Here is a 22,896-nt window from a genome sequence, read left to right on the forward strand (position 1 = left end):
TGAGTTCAACACAATGGCTCAATCTCTTGGGATGGTAATATCTACATCCAAAACTAAGTGCATGACCACATCCAAGATACCCCTTAGATGTAAATTGGTGGTTGATGGGAGCATTATACAACAAGTGATGAAGTTTGACTACTTAGGCATAGAAATTTCCAGCTTTGGTGAAATAGAAACGGAAGTAAGAACACAAGTGGTTAAGGCAACAAGAGCTGCGGCACAACTCAATGACACCATATTCCGCAACAAACATCTCAGAATAGACACAAAAAGCCGTATTTACAAGGCCACTATAAGACCCATATTAACATATGCGGCGGAAACAAGACCCGAGACATCTAAAACCCGCCAGATGATGGAGGCAGCGGAAATGAAAATAATCCGGAGAATAACCGGAAAATCTCTATGGGATAGACAAAGAAGTGAAGCCCTCAGAAGAACATGCCAAATCGACAACATCAATGATTTTTCAAAGGAAAATTCAGTGGAACGATCACATAACCCGAATGACAGGAGACCGAATTGTGAAGATCGCTAGAGATAGATCACCACTAGGGAAACGAAGCCCTGGAAGACCACGAAAACGATGGGCGGACAATATACCTACAAGAAGCGAGTTGCGATGAAGAACAGGCAATATGCCTATTTGGACGCTGGAAGAAGAAGAAGAAGAAATCATTTAGAAACTTTATGTAAGATATTTTGTTGTTCCTTCTCTTCGTTAAATATTATTGTTATCCTTACTTGAGTTTTTTTTTTTTAAAGATAAATATCATTCGCAAGATTTTATTTGTCTTTGAATCTTCCTAAACGTAATCAGAATGTTTCCTTCCTTTTTTTATTCCTATATTTTTTTATTCGTATATTTCATAAACTTATTTCAATTTTACGTTCAGATTAGATTCGAAGGAAAGAAAAGCCCGATTTCATTCGTAGACTACGATAGGATCTAAATGCGGTTAAACGGGAATTTCATTTTAGAACGTTTCTCCCGAAATGCTACCGGAAATAACATTCGAAACGAATTCTCTATCCATGACATAACGGGTTACATTGAAAAAAAAAAAAAAAGAAGAAACAAAGAGGATAGGAAGGATCAACAAAACGTTCGGCAAGTAAATTAAAATCGATATTATTTATGGTTAATATAACCACTTCCGTGAATATCCGAGACAGGGTGTACTATAGAAAAAAAAATTACTTTTGCGAAAAAATGAAAAAAGAAACAAAATAATTCGTTAAAAAATAAGAGAGAAAATGTTAGACTACGCGAGAACAAAAAAGAAAGAAAAATATTTTTCCGTCTTACTATTCCCGTTTGTTATACCATTAAAAATAAGAAGAATACTGATACAAATAAATAAATAAATAATATTGCAAGCATAAATAAGCGTATGACACGGTATATCGTTCTAACAAAGATATACGTTTAATGACACCATTCGAAGCTTTCTGTTCTAATTAACGTTCTATTCTCTACTCTAACGGTCTCTCTGTTATCAAACATTGAGCACACTTTCCTCCACTCAATAAAACTTCTTTTCCCCTACTATTAAATGTTACACTCCAAACAAGGGTCTACTTAATTTTAATTATTACGGAAAGTTGTATAAACGCAAAACGCATAAAGAAATAAAGATAGAGAAATAAAGAAACGAAGATAGAAACATACAAATGGAAAGGCGGATAAAGAAACATAGAAATAGAAATAGAAATGTGTGAACAACAATTTTCATAAAGGATTATTATATTCTAGTCGATATCAAACGAAATATTCGGAAATTCTCTCTCTCTTTCTCTCTCTTATCCTTTTAGAAGTTTTTAATAAAGGAAGTCAAACGAATATTAATCCTTTCGTTCGTTCGTTCGTTCGATAAAATTCCAAATATAGAATATAGTTGAAACTATCTTTGTCTCTTTCTGACTATTTCTATCTCTCTCTCTCTCTCTCTCTCTCTCTAACAGTAGCGTGATTAATTGCCTTGCACAAGCCGATATCTTCTACCTTACTCAAGCTCGTTGATAAACCTTGGCATTCATTAACTCTACGTTTGCATACATACGTTCTATCTAACACATACGTAAATACCTCTGACTCTACGTTTATCCATATAGATCTTCTATACACTTATACACATATATATGTGTATATTCTATATGTGTATATTCTATACATACATATATGTATATATAAATAGATATATGTATCTAGATATATATGTTATAACATCGTTCCTACGCGTACGTACAAGCCGATAAAGACAACTAGATGGATAGATGGACGGGACATTTATTATGCTGAAAGTTTTGGTCTACCAACGAGTGAACGAACAAAATAAATATATATTTTATTTATATATATATATATATGTATACAGGGTGTACCACAAATTACTTCACCGAGAATCCTGATGTAACTCTGATGCAACGATAATATAACTCTAACCAACATACGTGCAATACTCATTTCAAATTGGACAACATACGTGCAATACTCATTTCAAATTGGACATGGTCAATTATTGTATAATATATTTTCACGTATTACTTACATTATAATGTAATAATTAATTGTACAATTATTCTTTAGCAAATCTGATAAAATTCTAATATAATTTTAATGTACTCGTAGATTATTTATGTATAGTTGGTAATAAATTTATTTAATTTTCTAACGATACACACACGTTTAATAGAAATTAAAAACTCGACGAAATAAATTAGAATATATTCTCACGTATTAATGGTAAAAAAAATACAAAAGTATAATAACGCAATCCTAACACAATATTATCACGTGACCATACGAAACAATAAAATATTGCATACAAGGAACCCTTGAATATCTACATATAATAAATTTATTACTTTTTAGTTTTGTAAAATAACATTCTAGAACCACCCTATACATATACAAATACATATATATATAAGATATACAAGTATGTATAGATTTGCAAGTTTATATATATACAGTGTGGGAAAACAAATCCACGATTTAACGATACCACTGGATATATATAGGAAAAGTTGTTAAATGAGAGAGACAGAAAAAAAGAGAGAAAGAGAAAAAAATAGTAACATGCTATAATGTTCCATATTTTGTTCTGTCTGTCTCTCTCTCTCTCTCTCTCTCTCTCAATGTTCATTCGTCTGTCTCTTTCTCTATTTCATCTCCGTCTATCTCACTTTTTATTTTATCTATCTCACTCTTTCCGTTTTATTTCTCTCTTTCTCTCTCTCTCTCGTAATAAAATATCGAGACAAATCGATCGGGTTCCACTGTACTCTGTACTCTACTCTACTCTCTACTAATATAAACATACACCTGTAAGCATCATCGATATGGTCGAAAATTTACAAACACAAATGCAAGCCGAACGTTATTCCAGTGTCATTTATAAAGTCTATCAGAGTCTATCGGTTATACAATAACAACACCGATCTAACAACGTTCAAATCATCATATTTTAATCTTCAACGATTTACCGCATAATACTTTTCTCTTTAATCTCAATCGAGTATTTGGTTCTTTTTTTTTTCAATTTTGTTCTTATTCGTCTTATAGTTAAACTTTTATCATTTATTTTTTTTCTTCTTTTTACTCTTCTTCCTCTTCTTCTTCTTCATTTTTCTCTTTTCTTTCAATGTCGATTGTTTTTCTCCTTTTTTCTATAATTTTCTCTTATACCTTTCTCTCATTCGTATTATAACACAACGTGCCACGATACTTTTAATTTATCATCAATCTCTCTATTAATCCGTTCGAGTTTTCTCATTTAATAGCAATCTCTTTCTTTCTTTCTTTCTTTCTTTCTGTCTGTTTCTGCGCACATCGATTGGATTTCTCATAAATTTGTTCTTGTGGGAGAGAGAGAGAGAGAGAGAAATAAACTAGAAGAGAAATGATTATACAATACCACGTGTATTATTATACTTTTGAATCATTCAATAAGTAACATTAAAATTTACATGCTATTTAATACGAGTAGCATTATAATACATATTTAGGTTTCAAAAATGTTATAATAATTTTTGACGTAATCTAATAATAAAAAATATTTTCTCTCTCATTCTCTCTTACTCTTCCTTCTTTTGTTTACGTTAAATAAAACCTTTCGCGTAAGTAATTTGTCGGTATGTACTCGTCGCGTTCCATTCAACGTATAAATACGAAAAGCTTTCAGATTCTCTATTATTCGCAGTATGTATAAACAAGTTTAAGCGGCTTTAAAAGTAATGAGAAAAAAGGAGAAAGGAAAAAAGAAAGAGAAAAATTTTCTCGAACGAGAAAAAAAGCTAGGCGAACAACGTAAATCGTTGCGAAAAGTTTACCGATTTCGGTCCGTTTTCTCTTGTAGAAATTTTTCATACTCCTTTTACCATAGCTAACTTTGCTTTTCTTCAAAGAGTTCTTATATTCCCTTTTTGAAAGAGTCTATCGATTAGCTTTTACATTCCCGGTTCTTTCATTTCTCTCTCTCTCTCTCTCTCTCTATTTACTTTCTTTTTTTTTATTTTTCATATTTTTCCTTTGTTCGCGTGTTTTTTTTTTATTATTATTATTATTATTTCCACCCTTCCTCCCTATCCCTTTTGAAATTATCGAGTACACATTACGGGGATAGATAAAAAGAATTTGGCCGGATAGAGAGAGGAGAGGGAGAGACGAGAAAACTTTCGATACGATACCAATTAATACATTTGTGTGTGTATTTGCGTGTATGTGTATGTCGGATAACGTAAAATCGGTACGTATATTATAAAAAATTATTTCTAAAAATTTGGACGATAGCTCGGATAAATTGACGATCCCTTTTTGAAATTTTGTTCGTTAAAAAATATGTTTACGAAAAAAAAGAAAACAAAAATAAAATATTTATACAGAGCAAAACAATGATAACGATGATAGAACGAAACAACGATTATCCATCCTATATAGAAGGAGGATACAAGGGGGAGGAAGAGTAAACGATTAATACAGTAACAAATATCTACAATATCGAATATCAAGAACCGTAACTATACACATATATAAACATCGGAAAATGTCAATTTCTAATGCAAAGTGCATTCGTCGAACGAAATATTGCAACATTTGCACACCTGATTATGAATTCCTATTGAGATTAGAAAAAAAAAAGAACACTTGATTTTTTAGAAGCATAATTTGTACCATACCATCGAAATATTAAAATATTAAAATAGATACTTTATATTTATAAGAATATAAATATATTAATTTAATTATAAAAAATGATGTGTGTGTGTGTTGCAAATTATCGAATCAATTTGTTACAATTACATTACACAAATATAAAATACTATACCCAATGCTATGTTATATTTTTAATTGTTACACTTATGATACACGAACGAACAATTTTGAAAGGTACCCTCCTAAAAAATAAAACCTTATCCAATTTTGCGATAATAATTCTAATCGATTATTTGTCTACCAACGTCAACCTAATTCAACCTATTAATCGGTCAAAGCAAACGCAGGAAAGATTTCGTAGGTCGGTAAATTTGTTTGCGGTTTATCGTTCGAAAGCAACGACCACGAAAATTTGAAGTCTATTCGACCGTGACCGACTAGTTCTATTCGTAGCGAACTTCACTATTACAATTACACTCGAACAAACTTCGAATCAAATGGACTGGACAAACAATGTGTGTTGACTCTTACCAATGCTTTGTCATTCGTCACATTTCGTTTCCGCGTGCGATTGACATTCTTAAAAAACTTATCCCGACGTAATCCTTATTTGTCTGTCTCTGTGCGTGTACGTGTATACGTGTGTGTTTTTTCTTTTCACTCATAAAAGTTCAAAACAACGACGTTTTATTTTCATTCATCGTTTTCGAACTGTCAATTAGAAATTGAAACCGACCCTGATATATCGATGCTTTACCCAAAAATATCCAATTATTGTTTCGTTTCGTAAAGTACAATTTTATTGATTGAATAATTAAACTCGCAATCCGGTGGTGGTACGGTTTGATATTTGATATCATTTACAAAAGAAAGAAAAATAATAAAGCATACTTCGTTATCGCAGAATAATTCATAACAGTATATAACGGATAATAAATAAATAAAAAAAAGAAGCAATTATTTCGAATGTTATTACAAATGATCGATATTGTAATAGAATAATTTTCAGTTTGAGCATTACAAACAATAAGCATTCAACCAAAATAATAATCATTTTTCTCGCGATATGACAATGTTCTTGTTATTAAATTTAATAATACCAGGAAATATATTATCCGAAGCTTCAGAAAATGGTGTCGCTCGAGTAAGCAATTAGATCGTTCCTATCATTAATCCATAAAATACTGACGGGTTTGATACGGCGATACTTTGAAACGACCCTTCTTGCGTGTATTATAAAAGAGAAACAAAACGTAAAAGAAAATACAAAAAAAGGAATACAAAAATGAAAAGGGTAGATAAGAAAAAGGAAAACGAAAAAGGAGTCGGAGTGGGAGCAGGAATCTGAGTGGGAGTGGGAGGTGATGGGAATGGGAGTGGGGGTAGGAATGGAGTGGAGGTGGGAATGGGAGTGGGGTAAACAGAGAACATATTAAACGTTTCAACAGCACTCTCTCTCTCTTTCTCGTTTGTTCGCTCGTTTTCCAGAAGCCAGAGCGGAGATAAGCGGACCCCCGGAGAAATACGTGAGGCCCGGAAGTACTCTTCAACTTCACTGCATCGTCAGGAAGTCAACGGAAACCCCGTCTTATCTATTCTGGTACCACAACTATCGAATGATCAACTACGACATAGAACGTGGCGTCAATGTCAGCACCGATCTGATAGCACGGGAAAGTTGGCTCGAGGTACCACGTGCATCTGATCGACATTCGGGCAACTACACCTGCGAAACCAGCAACGCTTTACCTGCACGTGTACTTGTCCTTGTCATCAAGGGCGACAATCCGGCTGCAATGCAACACAGTTTTGCAACATTTTCGACCACGTTTTCTCATCGATTACATTATTTCATTATATCTCACATTTTTATCATTATCTTATCATAAATAATAAGGTAGTCGTTAGAAAATGTTCACGTAGGGTTAGCAAAAATTACTGTTACAAGTGATACGAGTTTCGATCGAATATTATTCGTCAATTAACAAATTAGTTTCCATCGTTATACTTTCTATATATTATTGTTATTTCAATATTTGTATTATCTAATTTCAAACAGTAATTTAGCTAACATTACCGAGCTATATTATATGGTGTATTATCAACACTAAACGTACCACCGTTCAAATGACCGGTTATTCGTGAATTTTCATTTTTCTTCGTAATATCGAATTATATTATCTTCGATTAAATACCCCTCGGTCATTTGATCTATTTCAAATTAATTATAAATAAGAATTACGTATAAGCTGTTAATAGGTTTAGCGTTAATAACTGTGTGTGATGAAGAAATTTGAAGAAGTCTCGAAAGAATACGGTGAGTATTCGAATTAATCTAAATAAACTTTTTCGAATGAAAAAAAAAAATGGTGAAATGGTGAAATGGCGAAAGAGGAAACTTGGGAGTAGAGGAGGGGGGGGGAGATAGGAAACGTCGAGTTCGTGAGAATCATACGTGCGTGGTGCATAGGTGGATGTTGGCGCACAGATGGAAGAATTATCTAGCGATCCGTCCCCATAACATTCGGTATGATTAATGGTGATGATCTTATCGCGATCCTAGCTTTGTCAGTACGCAAGTCTTGGCTAGGTTCTATGTCATGAACCATATCGCAATTTCCATGAGACACTCCTGTAATATCACGTAAACGATTTCAATCCAATCTATAACTTACCCAACGAGTTTGGTTATATTACCTAAGGGGAAATATTACTAACTATAATAACTTTGACTATAGTCGAATAATAGCTTTCAATGTATTTCCAAGATACACAAAAAGAAGGAGAAGAAGAAGGCTAATATTTTCGACCGTTAACATCATTCACAATACTTTTACAACAAATTCAAAAGGAAAACAAGAAAAAAAGAAAAAGTAAATTTAACTTGTGTAATACGCGCATACCATATATGCATATGCGTGTGTATATTCGTGTATCGATCGAAGTACCAAATTACATGTAAAGCAAAGCATGTTTCATCTTTGACAGGTAATTCGATTTAATCGTCCGTTCCAACATAATCCCACGGAATATAAAGCGTTTATTAATTGTTACATTTAATTATTTTTCTTGTTAATCATAAAAGATCACGCTTGCTGGGAAAAGGAATATTGATTCGATCGTTTATTAAAATTCAATTATCCTACGTCTTTTCTTTTTTTTTTCATTAGGATTCGTTGTTAATGGTAATTCAAAGGATTTTACTTTTTTGTAACTTCAGTTAGAGTTGATCTGGATAACATTAGATTTGACTCGTTTTAATTTCCACTCGTCACATGTTTGACTTCAATCAAAGACAGAACGTAGCAACATTGATCGATTAACGTCCCATTTGGGAGTCCGATAATACGCATTGTTGTCAGTGTTATCCCCAGCCCTTACCCCCTTCCACCAACCCCCATCCAGATCACCAACATCAATTAATCGGCAAATCGCACGTTAATACGCTTGGTGATCCTATGTAAACCATCTCGATAAGAGATTTAACAATATCAATATCCTGGAATGTCTATTACTTAGAATAACTTATCTTTACGATTTTATGTATTTCATTAATAATGGAAACCCCATAGATAGCATAATCAAGAACAATAATTTCTTGTCGACATGTTACTCCATTATACCTGGTTCCGGTCTAATTGTGAATATATATATGTCTCACATCAGTAAATTACAAATTAGCTATGCGTATTCAACTAGAATTACAACATTCTCTACACGTTAAATACTTACACACACGGCAACAATAATTAATCGAATTAATTAAATATTCGATTAACAAGACGTTTTTTCTTTCTTTCCTTTTTTTACTGATTTATTTATTTATTAATAACGCGAACGAATGAGAAAATTATTTTCTATGGAATTTATTTTCTTTTATATTCGAATTTCACGGGAAGAATTTATTTGTGCGAATATTTTTAATAGTTTTGATTAATTTTTTCTGTATGCAAAATAACAAACGAAGGGGAAATTAATTAACTTCTTTTATTTATACAGATTTTACAAAATATTTTTCAATTTACTATGCATAAACGAGACTTTACTTTTAGACTACTTTTCCTTTACCCAAGCAATTTAAAAATAATAAAAAAAAGATAAAAGATAAGAAAGAAGGAGGAAACTAATTTTTTCTGGCTATTTTATTTTGTTTTTTTTTTCTTTCCTTTTTTTCATTAAATCTCCTATTCCTATTTCGGTTATTCAAAATTAATGGCATATAAACGAGACTTGTTTTTTTGATTGCTCTTAATACCCCATATCCCGTATTTTTTTTTTTTTTTAAATAAGTACGCGAAATAGACAGGAAATTGAATTTCTTCAAAATGTTTGATTCTGTACTGTTTTTTTTTCTTTTCTTTTTTTATCGAATCTTATTGGAATTTCCGTTAAATAAAATCAACGATAACAGAAGTGAAAGATTATTTTTCATTGTGAATATTTTTGCTTATCAAATTTTTCTTATGGCATACGAGTTTTATATTTCGTATAGTTAAAATGAATTTCGAATTTTCGATTATTCATAATATCTTGCAACGAATTGGTCGGATTCTAAAACTCGTTTGGAAAAGCCAAAAAAGAAAAAAGAAAAAATAAAATAAAATCCGTATGCCGCAAAGGCCTTATGCGTTTTTAATCAATGACAGAAAAAAAACCAAAAATCGATGTCCCATTTCCCTTTGAACATCATTCATTAAAAGAGTCATCGATATCACTCTCTCTCTCTCTCTCTCTCTCTCTCTCTCTCTCTCTCTCTCTCTCTCTCTCTCTCTCTCTCTCTCTCTCTCTCTCTCTCTCTCTCTCCCTTCCCTTTCTCTCTTTCTATCTTCCTCACTACTCTATGTCCTTTTATTGCTTTTCCAAACTCCCCTAACCCCCATTCCACCCCTCACTGCAACCACCACATGCAATTTCGTAATTTTTGTCTCTTCCTCTTTTATTTGTCACATTATAACAAACTAACTAAATCGATTAATCCTAAAATCGTTTATCTAATACATTGGAACAAAATATATTCGAACGAGTAAAATCTAAAATAAACAAAAGTAAAAATAATGACAACGTAAAGATAATGTACACGAAACTTGTCAAATTATTTGTTTCTCAACGACGGCGACGTTGACGAATGAACATGAAAAAACAATACCAAAAATATTTCCAAGAAAAAAATGTAAAGTAAAGGAAAAGAAAAAGAAAAAAGAAAACAAAATGAAGAAAACAGACACAAATATAGAAAAATAAAGAGAAAGATAGGAACGGGATATTTTCAAGCAAAACGTTTGGAACAAACATCCCGTTGCAAAATGCAAATGCAAATGGAAAAAGAAGAAGAATAAAAACAAAAAAAAGATATGAACAAAAAGACGAAGAAGATAATTGAAAGGAATGAAAATTAAAAATAGGATCAACGACAAGAGAAACAGAGAAAGAGAAAGAAAAATGAAGAGAAAAGAAAAAGAAAATAAATCCCCATCGGGAAATTACGAAAGAAAACGAATGAAAATAATATCCGAAACAACATGATCCAACATAAGAACAGCCTGAAGATATTATCTTCGCGTTATGGTCTGTTCCACGCTGGCAAGCTTGTTCGTAACGTTTAAATTAGGGTTTCTATTCAAGTTTCGTCACAACGGGTAGCACAACAGCAATGCACTGACGGAAGCCTGTCTCCTGCTTTCCCTTCAGAGTCAAGAATGAGGATAAGGGACTTGGAGGGGTGGAAGGTTAACTATCACGAGGATGAGGAAGAGGAAGAGAAGGGAAAGGGTACCACCAACCCTCTTATGGGATTTAAAAGGCTATCGTTTATGTTACACTCGCAACTCTAAAGCCCTGCAGCTTTCATAGGCCAGTCCCATCTACCCCTCTACTCTCCCCCCCCCACTCTCTCACTCTTTCTCTCTCTTACTCTCTATCTGTGTATCTGTATGTGTGTCTGTCTGTTGTTCTGTTCAGTGTTTCCCTCCTCTTTTTGTCTTTCTCTCTCTCTCATATTCACTGAACCTAATCCGTCGTTGAGAACCGTTGGTGCTCGGAGTCTCGTCGCAGTTTCGCACAACCGTCCACGAGATTAATCCTGTTCTGCTAATCACGACCTTGCCGTTATATACTAAAACTTTCATCCCTTTGCTTTATGGTTCAACTGATGATACATACAATGTCAAACGAGCGAATGTATTATAACTATACGTATATCATTTTAATCGTGAATTATATTTGCAATGAAAAAGACAATATTTTTTCGCGTAAGAGAAAAGAAAAACAATACAAGTAATTTAACTTAAAACAATGTACGTAGGCCCAACCCCTCTCCTCCCTCCCCCTGCCCCTACCCCACGGTTGATATTTGGATACAATTTAATTCGACCATGGATTAAAAATTATGATTATTATCGTATAGAATTGGGATATATTATTTAATTTGAATCGTGAAAAGTTAAATTAAAATAAAAAGAAACAATAATATGTTTTGTATCTCGAAATTTTAAATAAAATTTTGTTCGAAATAATAATCAAATATTATGATCGTTATACATATTATATTATGTCGAGATATTAATCGTAAATTATCTGAGAAATATAATATATATAATTTTTCTTTTATTCCGAAAGATTTTTTAAACGAATAAATTTGATCGGATAAATTATTATGATTATTATTTGAAAATTAGAGTATAAATCGTAATATCGTGTTGTCGATAAAATAAAAAAAAAAAAGAAGATATGTTAAAAACAAGAGAACATCTATCAGAGTTGGATAAAATGTAATGGATCAACTATTGAAGATTATGATAATTGTAAAATCATGGTATTATTCGTGATTACTGACTCTAATTATTTATCCACCAATTAGTAATCATTTATCAATGTTATATGAGAAATAATCCGGTACGTTGCATAATCTCAAAATTCATGATTAATTTACTATAATCCTTTATGAAATAATGATTATGAGATTGAATAAATAATTTATATATTTTAGTTCTCCAATCTGTTGTAAATATTATTTAAAAACAAAACAAAAATATACATACATATATATATATTTCTTTAATATTATATTTACAATAAAAATGTCCATTTATTAATGAATGAAAAAATGAAAAAACAATCGATTGCTATATCTAACTCTGTTGTAAGTGCGAAGAAAACAAAAACAGAGGTAGGAGGGAGAAAAAGGAGGGGACAAAATTTGAGAAAAAGAATCGATTTTTCCATAATTGGATACTCGATAAAATTCTTCGATTCGAGCATTTTCTCTCTCTCTCTCTCTCTCTCTTTGTCGTAAAAAAAGGAACTTTCCGTTACGTGATTCTATTTTCTTCTATTTATTTTTTTAGTTCCATTGTTTAATGAGAGTTCGCGTATTACTACGGGGCAGATGGGTGGATCGGGGTGGGGGGTTTAGCGGGGAGAGGAAATACGTGGGTATTTAATAGTACTCGATACGACGATAACGAGATCGGAAATAAAACGTGGAAAGAGGGAAAGGTAGATAGATGAAGAGAGAGGGTTGAACACAGAGGGATGAAACGAAATGGGGAGCAGGGGGAGTCGGTTGTACCTACTCTAATTATTTATCCACCAATTAGTAATCATTTATCAATGTTATATGAGAAATACCATATATAGATCATTATATATATCATTATATATATAGATCATATATAGATCATTTTGTCTTTCGATAAATTCAGGAAGAGTATACTATATCGGACAAACCTTCCTCGTTTTGCCATGAGAAATTCCATTATTCTGTGCGACCGAAAGAGAGAAGAAATAAAAAAAAAAAAAGAGAAAAAAAAGAAAAAGTAGAAAAAAAATGCGGAAAGAAAGAAGAAACCTACTGCCGCCTCGGTATTTTATATTCCACGATCGTGTAACGTTTTCGTTTTTTTTTCTTTTTTTTTTTCCATCGAACGAGCGAATAAAAAAAAAAGAACGTCGAATGAACGTTACGTTACGAAAATTTCAGTTCTCGTTTATTCGACAAGTGAATGAATCCATGTGATATTCCTCTCTCTCTCTCTCTCTCTTTTTCTTTTATTCCTATCGATTCTATCTAATCATAGAAACAATATTTTACTACATATTTCTTTTTCTTGATTTTTCGATTCTTTTTTTATTATATCCCTTATTTCATTAACTCTCTCTCTCTCCCCTTTACTTTCCACTTTTCTTTTTCGTCCTTACAGCATCTGCCATTTTCTTTTTGACCCCTAACCCCTACCCTTTATTCCCTTCCCTCCCTCCCTATTCGCTTGTTATGTTATATCCTTCTCTCTATTTTTTTACTCTTATTAAAGTTAAAATCAAAATCCTCGGAGATTGCCAATTTCGAAATTTTCATTTGTTAATATTTTGATTATTTTATTTGTTACGTTTGTGTTTTATCCACCGGGATATTTGTTGTTTCCTTTTTATACGTTCCATTTTCTACGTTTCCATTTTGTACGTTCGCTTGATCATCTTCTATAATTGTACTCACGTAACACGGTTTATCCTTTCTTTATATTTTTCTTTTTGTTTTGTACACAGCAAGACGTTGTTTGGTTGGACGATTTTCATGTAGAAGAAAATTACTTCTCGTGCAAAACTGTTTTATTTCAATTAACACACCGTTTTGATGCAACGTGAAATAAATTGACCGTATTATAGGAGAGTTGAGTGTGTATATCTAGATATATGTATAAATATATATTAATAAATATGTTACGATGCTGATATCAATCTTTCTTCCTCGTACGCTTATTGCTTGATATTTTGTATTTTGTTCTTTTTTTATTTTATTATTTTCCAAAACTTTTGATAATCGCAAATCGTATTAAATACCTACACGATATTTTTGATTAAAAATTAATTATTTTAAATTAATCCCTAATATCACAAAAAAAATAAAATCAAAAAGGTGTCAGCGCAAACATTGTAATCACTAATAATGATATTCAGAGAACCCCGATACGAATTATGGTTTACACATTGAAAATAAAACATGCGGTCACCGGAAATAAACACAAAACTTGATCGAATTGATCGTTTTAATATTTTTTGTTTTCCTCCCGTAAAAATTATCATTTGAACGTCGAATAAATTGGGGTTAGAATCGTGCAATCTTTTGTATATATAAATTTTTTTTTTCAGACTCTTTCCATGTATACACGTTGCATGTTAATAATTATTTGATGGTCGAATAAATCGGATAAATAAATAAAATCAAATGAAATCAAAATAAAAGTTAGTTCGTTCATTGATTATTAATACGTTTGGTCACTCGCCAATTTATAACAAATTTCATTGTTGAATAATTTGAAGATTTATACCAGTAAAAGATCGATATTCGGATTTATCGAGAATGCGCATCATTGAGTTTATAAACGTATCCGTTTTGCATCTCGAACGCGTATGTTCGTACTTTTTGATTGCATCTATAAACATTACACGCGTACGTATTTTACATATGCATGTAGTCGATTTTGTATATTCCTGCCCATACACTTTTTCTATTTTTTTTTTCTAGTATTTATTTATTTTTCTTTTTGGTTACTTTTTACACCACAACCAATTGATTCTCTCATTCACGTGAGTTATTACTTTCTCTCTCTCTCTTTCTCTTTCTCTCTCTCACACACACACACACTTTCTCTTTTTCTTTATATGCGTTTAATTATGATTTTCAATAATTACTTCTCGTCATTTCGAGAGAATAACATTGAAATTATTGTTAAAACATTAAATTGAGCTTTAACGTTAAATTACTCCAATTACTTTCCGCGTCTGACCGTAAATGATTATTTCGAATAAATTACTCATATCTATAATCACTCAGGTCGGTATTGCGAATATACAATTTTCCAATTAAGAAGTAAGATAAACCGAAGTATTATTTCAAATAGCTTATTCGTGTGTGCATATAAGCATGATTAAAATATCCGACATAATTACCAATACATTATCCCCATTTATTAATTTGCTATTACAATTATGAAAAAAAAAAAAAACACGTACGCATAATCGAACAACAAATGACAGTGTTTCGAAAAACATTGCAAATTAATTATTGCATTTATATTGAAATTTAAAATAAATATACACAAACACGAACAAACAAACAATTCGATTAAAATAAAATATACAATATTTTCTTGTCAAGATTTGTTATTTGTCTTACATAGATTTTTTTAATTTGAAATTCCATCGTTAATGATCATCTTAAACCGCATAGAAATACAGGCAGAGACGCATAAACAAACAGACAAACATAATTAAACGTTAATGATGGGTTTTCGGTACCTCGGAAACGGAAATAAGACGATAAGACATAACGCAAATTAATTATTACAGGTATATTGAAAGTGGTCGTTTGTCCGAATACTCAAACTTCTTCGAGCTATACTAATCTCGCGAAGACGTGACGTTAATTGTCGATTTCCTTCAGAATAAACTATATATACATGTATATATATACACATTCGCAAATTGTGTGTGTTTAACATTCACGAATTTAACCATTAATTTAACTTTCACGAGCTATCTCTTTCTATTTCACTATCTCATTCTCAGTTGGTAGATAAGTATTGTATAGCGAACAAGAGTAAATATCTTCTTGGGCAAATGTTAGTAACGAAAGTAAGACGTTTCTAATAATTAACGTCGAACGATTATTCCGAGAAATTGAGAAATTTCTGTGATCTAATTTCACGAGACGTCACTCGATCTTTTACTCATTCTACCACTTAATACAATATAATAAATGTACCGACACAGATACTATCAATTATCTATTATAATGATCCCGATGTTGGTACTAATTAACATCCTTTTTCCCAACTTTTATGAAAATATTTTCATTATAAATATTATTAAATAATATATCCATTCATTTCATTAAAATATATAATAATTGTTTCTTCTGTAATAATGATAGAGATATTATTATTAATATTATTATTATTATTATTGTTCTATTGAAAAGTATTAATTAATATTACAAAATGAAGTAAAATAATATTTTGAATTTCTATTATACCAATACTATCAAAATTGTAAACTACCTATATATTACTTTAAATATAATACAATACTTTTATCTTCCTAAAATAATAAAAATAATAATTATAATAATAATAATAATTATGATTATATTTAATTATTATATAATAATATTAATAATTATTATTATTATTATCTAATGCACCTAATCGAGACGTTATTATTAAACACAATTATTAAAATATTATTTCATAATCTTATTCTATATCCATCCATGTACACAGAACAGAATAGAAATGTAAATGTGTTAATAATAGTATAATATCAATGTTCGTAAAACACGAATAAAAATAAAAAAAAATAAAAAAAAAGAAAAAAAAAGAAAAAAAATAAATCCGAATCAACGTAAACTTATTTGACGTGTCTTTTGTCATCTCTCTCTCTCTCTCTCTCTCTCTCTCTCTCCCTCTCTTTTCGTTTTCTTTCTTTCTTCTTATTTTTTTTTCTTAAACCAATGGACAGTATCACATTCATACAGATCGCAGTGCAGAGAGGGAACAAAAATAGAGAGTCGGATCGGAGAAGCTGGCTACGATTTAAAACCGTTACATCTCTCTCTCTCTCTTTCTCTCTTTCTCTCTTTCTCTCTTGGTAGCTCTTGCAGAAACTGTCCCAATTCCCGATATGCGCGAAAACGGACGTGACCGAACTATCTACGTTTACGTGTCTGGAAGCATAATTTGGTGGATACTGCTTCCGAGGATTCTCTAAAGAGAGAAAGAGAGAGAGAGAGACTTAGAAAATCGTACACCGAATGCATTTTCACCGAGTGCTCAATTGGTCCACCTAAAATTGTCAAACTCCCTGAATCCCTAAACCTTTAACCCATTCCTAACAATCAGTAGATGTGTCTGACGGTAGGTGGGGGGAGAGGGGGTAGGAGGGGTAGCTGTTGCGTTGTTATGCGAAGTAATAACGTAGAATTCCTCGAGTCATTAATATTGTCCATCAAACCGTGAAACATTACGCTAACTTGTCCGTCGTTATTCTATTCTAAGCGGTAAGAGGAGCTGAAGTTGGATTGGTTGGTTGGTTGGTTAGTTGGTTGGTTGTCAGGAAAATGATCTAATCCCTAACCCTACTAACTCTTCTCTTCTTCCTCCTCCTCTTCCTCCTCCTTCACGTGTTATAGTCGTCATCTTCTTATTCGAATTTCATTCCTATGGTTACAAGTATCCCTCCCCCCTCCTATTCAGTATGAATTCCTATTGGAATCCCTTTTACCCACAAAACAGAACTTAACGAGCAATGCTAGGGAGCATTAAACTGCATGACATAACGGGCAGATGCACGTCTTCGATAGGAATTAGGAACGATCTCGTGGTCAAACGTACCACTTCTAACTAATTATTACTAATACTACTACTACAGATATAATACTGTAACTAGTAGTAGTGCTATTATCACTTTACCATTACCCAACACGGATTCATCCATTTGATACGACAATCTGCTTTCCGAGAGATCGAATTTTCCTTCTTCAAAAGAGGTACATAACATACTCGAGGAGTATAACATGTACTTACTTACTTTACTCGATAGATCGATCCTAACTATTATATCGATATTAAACTTCACTACTAGTTCATTTTATCTAAATGTACGAAACGTTTACAGATCAAGAAGAATTCAATGTACTACTTGAAGTATCCAATATTACGAATCGTTATTTAATTATTTGAAATTTTCTTTCAATTGTTAGATGATTAATTATTAATTAATAGTAGGATTACGTTAGCCAATCGTTTTATTTTATTATCAATATTATCAAAAATAATACAACGTTGAAATGATAGTAATAATAATAATCATAATAATTTCACAAATTTTACTTTAACGATTTTATATTACAATTTTTGTCTATTTTTATTTTTTTTTTTTAGATTCACGTCATCATTTAAATATTATTTGTCAAATAATTAATTACGAACACTTTTATTAAATTTAAGATATTTCTATTACAACATTATAAAACAATATTTAGAATTAGGTCGAACTGTCTCTTCAATTTGAATTATTTAATTTGATCAAATATATTTGACAAATAAATCAGTCGATTCTCACATATAACTCGTCCAACGATTTGTACATTTCTATTAATTAGAATTCGTATTATTAAACTTTCCGAGAACGTTATTAAATGCTAACGTTAAACTACTTCAATTTTAATTATATTCACCTTTAAATTTAAACTATCTCTCTCTCTCTCTCTCTCTTTCTTTCACACTTTCTATCTTTCTCTTTGTCTTTCTGTCTTTAAATTTATTTTTCTTTCTTATCCATGTTCTCTCTCTCTCTCTCTCTCTCTTTCTTTCTTTCTCTTTTTCTATCCGTTCTACTTCCTGATTTAATATCTCCTTCACTTTCAACTTGTTACGTTAGTTCTCACCTTCCTTTTTTAATTATTTTCTAGGTCTTTACGACATTTCCTTCTCTCTTTATTTCTCTCTCTCGCACTAATTTGAACTTATAATCGAATCACTAGAAAATATTTAATCAAGAAAATTCAAGAATACGTCATATCGAACCCCGAGATTTTTCTATGAACGTTTAATTCAATCTGATACAAAGATTACCAAATGCTTAAACTCGATATCCTCTTTTTAGTACTTCTTCGTTTTTATTTTTTTTCTTCTTTAAACACGTTCACACGATACTTTTGCGATCGTGCAAATTAATTCGAAAATTGTTAATTATCATCTCTAATGAAAATGAGTAAAAGAAAAAGAGAAAGAGAGAGAAAGAAAATTACATTTAACACCAAGGATCGCAATTATATGCTCGTTACTCGTATTTCCTTATAAAATTCACCGATCGTTATATTTTCTTTATATATATATATATGAACAGTATATCAGCGAATAAATATTTATTGAACGATCGGTAAAAAGGGAAATGTTTCTGCATAGACACGCATATCCTTGATTAATGTGTTTCTACGATTATAATCCGTACAAAATAATGGATGAAATATATTTAAAAAAAAAAAAAAAATGGAATATCCCTTACATGCAAGTAAACACAAAATTATTTTTATTTGATAATATTTTTAACGTATATATATATGAGCCCATAGTTATAAAAGTGGTCTAACCATAAGTCATATATCTCTTGTTTCAAGATATTTAAAGGATTATATTTGAGCATTAAATGAATTCTATATAATACTGAAATAACAAACACTATCCAACGGTTGATTTTTGTCAATATCATAAAAATTACATTGAATTAATTTAGTTGAAAATAATATGATAAGAAATAAATAATAAACTCATTTTTTTTTAATTTTCACTTAGTTAGACCACTTTCATAATTATGAGCACATACATACATATATAAATATATTTATAAATGTGCGTGTATATGTGTGTAGATATGTGATTATAGATATACGTTGATGATAACTGGGACCATCAAAATTAACCTGCGATGGAAAATCGAGAACACTTTGTTTCGGTGGTCTACGTACAAACAATGGCGCCGCAAAGGTCTGTCAAGAGCACAACGTGCTACCAAATAACTGGTACTAACGTTTCACATGTATGTAATATATCTATGTCTCTTTCTCACTCACTCACACGAACACGAACACATACACACACACACCGTACTCTCTCTCTATCTGTCTTTTTATCATCTACTCTTGTTTAGTAATATATCCACCTATTTCTTTCTGTCTCTCTCTCCCTCTCTCTCTCTTATACGCACACAAACACAGACTTTCTCACCACACTACTAATGCACACTTTCTTTCACACTCGTTGATGCTACTAAAACCGTACCTTCTTTCACATCAACACTTTCTTACTCACACACACAGATACCTTTCTCCTTCACACACATTTTTTCCCTTTTTTACACTTTTTCGTTCACCTGTGCTTTTTATTTTTATACACACAACACACACATACAAACACACGCATTTTTTTCATCTACACACTTTTGTTACCTTTATTTTTTTCTGTCTCTTTTTTGCCATCCTCTTGTTGTTTTTCATTCTTTTCATATTTTTCGGTCTTGTTTTTTTTTGTTGAACTTTTTGATTTTTTGTTTGTTTTTATTTTATTTTTTCATTTATCGCAACGCATTTTTCGTGACATTTCACGCTTACACCGAGGCAGGAAAATTGCAATTCTCTTTACGTTGCTCGTAGACAATGTCATAAAAGAGACAAAACGTAACAACATTACGTTTCACATTAAAATCATCTTTGTATCTAGCTTGGTGTATACGTTTGACCAGTTATAACGATTTTATTTATATACAACGTCGAATGATTGGACTGAATTATACCGATTTTTTTTTTATGGATAAAAGAAAAAAGAAAATAAGAAAATGACAATGAAATTTTCATAACAGAAAATACATTCCAATATTAGTTTTACATATTATTAAATATTTTTAATCGTTTATAGTTAATTTAAATAGATGTCCATTGATTTCGATCATTATTATAAGATAAATTATATTAATTATTTTTTAATTTTTTCAAATATCATAGATTATTATTTTTATATAGGGAATTTTTATAATATAACGATCAATGAATATTACAAATATGTTTATCTCTTGAATCTATTGATATAATATCGTTGCTATTTCATTTCTATTTATATAAACACCTATCATCATGTTTGTAATAACGATCATTTCCCAAAGGCTTCCAATGCTCAATTTGTCCGAATATGTTGTTTGCAAAAGCATGAATGCATGATCAATATTTCCCATAAGCATTAGCTCAGTCAAAATCAAAATACTTGCAATAGAATGAAAATCAATTTGTTATACTATTGTTGTGCGTAGCAATTTAAAAAGTTCGTTTGTAAACAAACACGGTTTTTAACTTTCGATTCGATCAAATGTAAAAACAAAAAAGAAAACGAAAAAGTATATCCTAAAAAAAAAACAAAATGAAACAAAAGGGCACCGAATATTACTTTTCCAAAATTCGTTAGCAAGGGGATAAAACTTTTCTAATGAAATTAAAATACGAACGACGTGTCTCTTGCGAAACTTTAAAAATCCTTAAAAAATATCGTTTCTGATCGAAGAAAAACGAATGAAACGATGAAACAAACATCGGAATAAACATAATGGGAAAACAAATATTCAAAAAAAATCGATAAACGTTTCCGTTGCATACGTGCACGCGCGATTCGTAAATATACAAAAAAACGGTAAAATAAATTGCTATCATTGTTTTTCAACGTATCAGTTAGCAGCAGCACACACGCACACACACACACACACACTCCTCATACGTACGTTCTGTATTCTTTCATCATAAGACCTGAACCACGACGATAAATCTGATTTTATCGTGAAGATGCACCCCTCCCCACACTATAAAATAGAAAAGATAAAAACCAACCTAAAAACCCCCAACAAAAACGTAAGCAAAAATATTCATTCGTTATAAAAATAAAATAAAATAACGTCCTAGGGGTAGATACAAAAATTTCTAATCAATAGTAAGTAATACATATATGTTGCTATGATACAAGCAAAAGCTTGGGTCTTGTTCTAATGAAATTCGGAATAGTTAACACACGCGTTTCAAATGAAATTAGCCCTGCCAACGAGTTAACTTCACTCTCTCACTCTCTCTCTCTCTTTCACTCTCTCTGTTTCTCTCTGCATTCAATTATAACCAATGGCACATATATCGCGTTATCGTTATTACTTTGTAAAACGAGCCATTGATCACGCACGAGAATATTATAGCCCCTTAATTAATTGCTTATTACAAGCGGTAAAATGACGAATTTCGAGTTTAGAGAATTTCCAAAACTACGTTCCGATAGTTTATTGCGTTTATTGACGCTACCCGCGTCAAAGTATAATCTATGAGCTTTCGAAGGCCCTTTGAAACCATACCTTTGATGTGGAATACCTCGTATTATCTATCTTTGTCTTTGTCTCTGTCTCTCTTTAACTCTCTCTCTCTCTCTCTCTCTCTCTCCCTTCATATCGTTATATTTAATAATGTTACATCGATAATTCTATACGTTTTATAATACGAAATTATATTTGTCGATGTTTAGAAAAATATTTATTTTATCGTCGTTATCGTTTAATATCAATTATATTTTGTGCCCGATTACATATTATTATATAAAATTAAATATTAACTTGTAAATATATTTTACACCGCATTGATTTATTTTTTAATCTATCCGTCGAAACATTTATCGTCGTTATATGGTTAATTTCTGAATTGTTTTTCCCAATCACGGCAAATAACGTTCTAACGACAAAAATATGATTTTAAAACGGAAAATAATTATACAATATTTATTATCGTAATATATTTCATCAATATCTTTTTAATCATCGTTATTTTACGACAATTTTTATTTTTAAACACGTTCTTTAAAAACCATACTTTTCATCGATTAATTCGATTTTAAATTCAATCAGACAGATCCCATCGACGTGTTTTCAACGTCGACATTTTCTAAATATCGACGAGGACATAACAATAATAACAATAATAATAATAATAATAATAATAATAATAATAATAATAATAATAATAATAATAATAATAATAATAGTAGTCTGAAAACGTATGTGTCTATACGTGTATTGTGCGAAAGTAATAGGTTCATTTGTAAAACCGAGTGTGAGAATATTTATAAAGTCAAGGCTTGAAACTCGGGTTGGTGAATACATACGCACGG

At 31.1% G+C, this 22,896-nt stretch overlaps 1 protein-coding gene across 2 annotated transcripts in view; it reads left to right on the forward strand.

Annotated features, from left to right (window-relative positions):
• Positions 1-19,989, forward strand: part of LOC122520227 (integumentary mucin C.1-like) — an 89,397-nt gene extending 69,408 nt beyond the window's left edge. Inside the window, exon 4 of one of the 2 annotated variants that reach the window (XM_043640295.1) lies at positions 19,587-19,989. In XM_043640295.1, the coding sequence (XP_043496230.1) occupies positions 19,587-19,594 (8 nt within the window). In that variant the 3' untranslated portion in view covers positions 19,595-19,989. Of the gene's footprint in view, positions 1-6,649; positions 7,529-19,586 lie in introns of those variants that run through there. The other variant, XM_043640291.1, reaches the window with a different exon arrangement.
• Positions 19,990-22,896: the final 2,907 nt, after the last annotated feature.

This window comes from Polistes fuscatus, unplaced genomic scaffold (genome assembly GCF_010416935.1).
Source record: "Polistes fuscatus isolate 324 unplaced genomic scaffold, CU_Pfus_HIC Scaffold3, whole genome shotgun sequence".
NCBI lineage: Eukaryota > Metazoa > Arthropoda > Insecta > Hymenoptera > Vespidae > Polistes > Polistes fuscatus.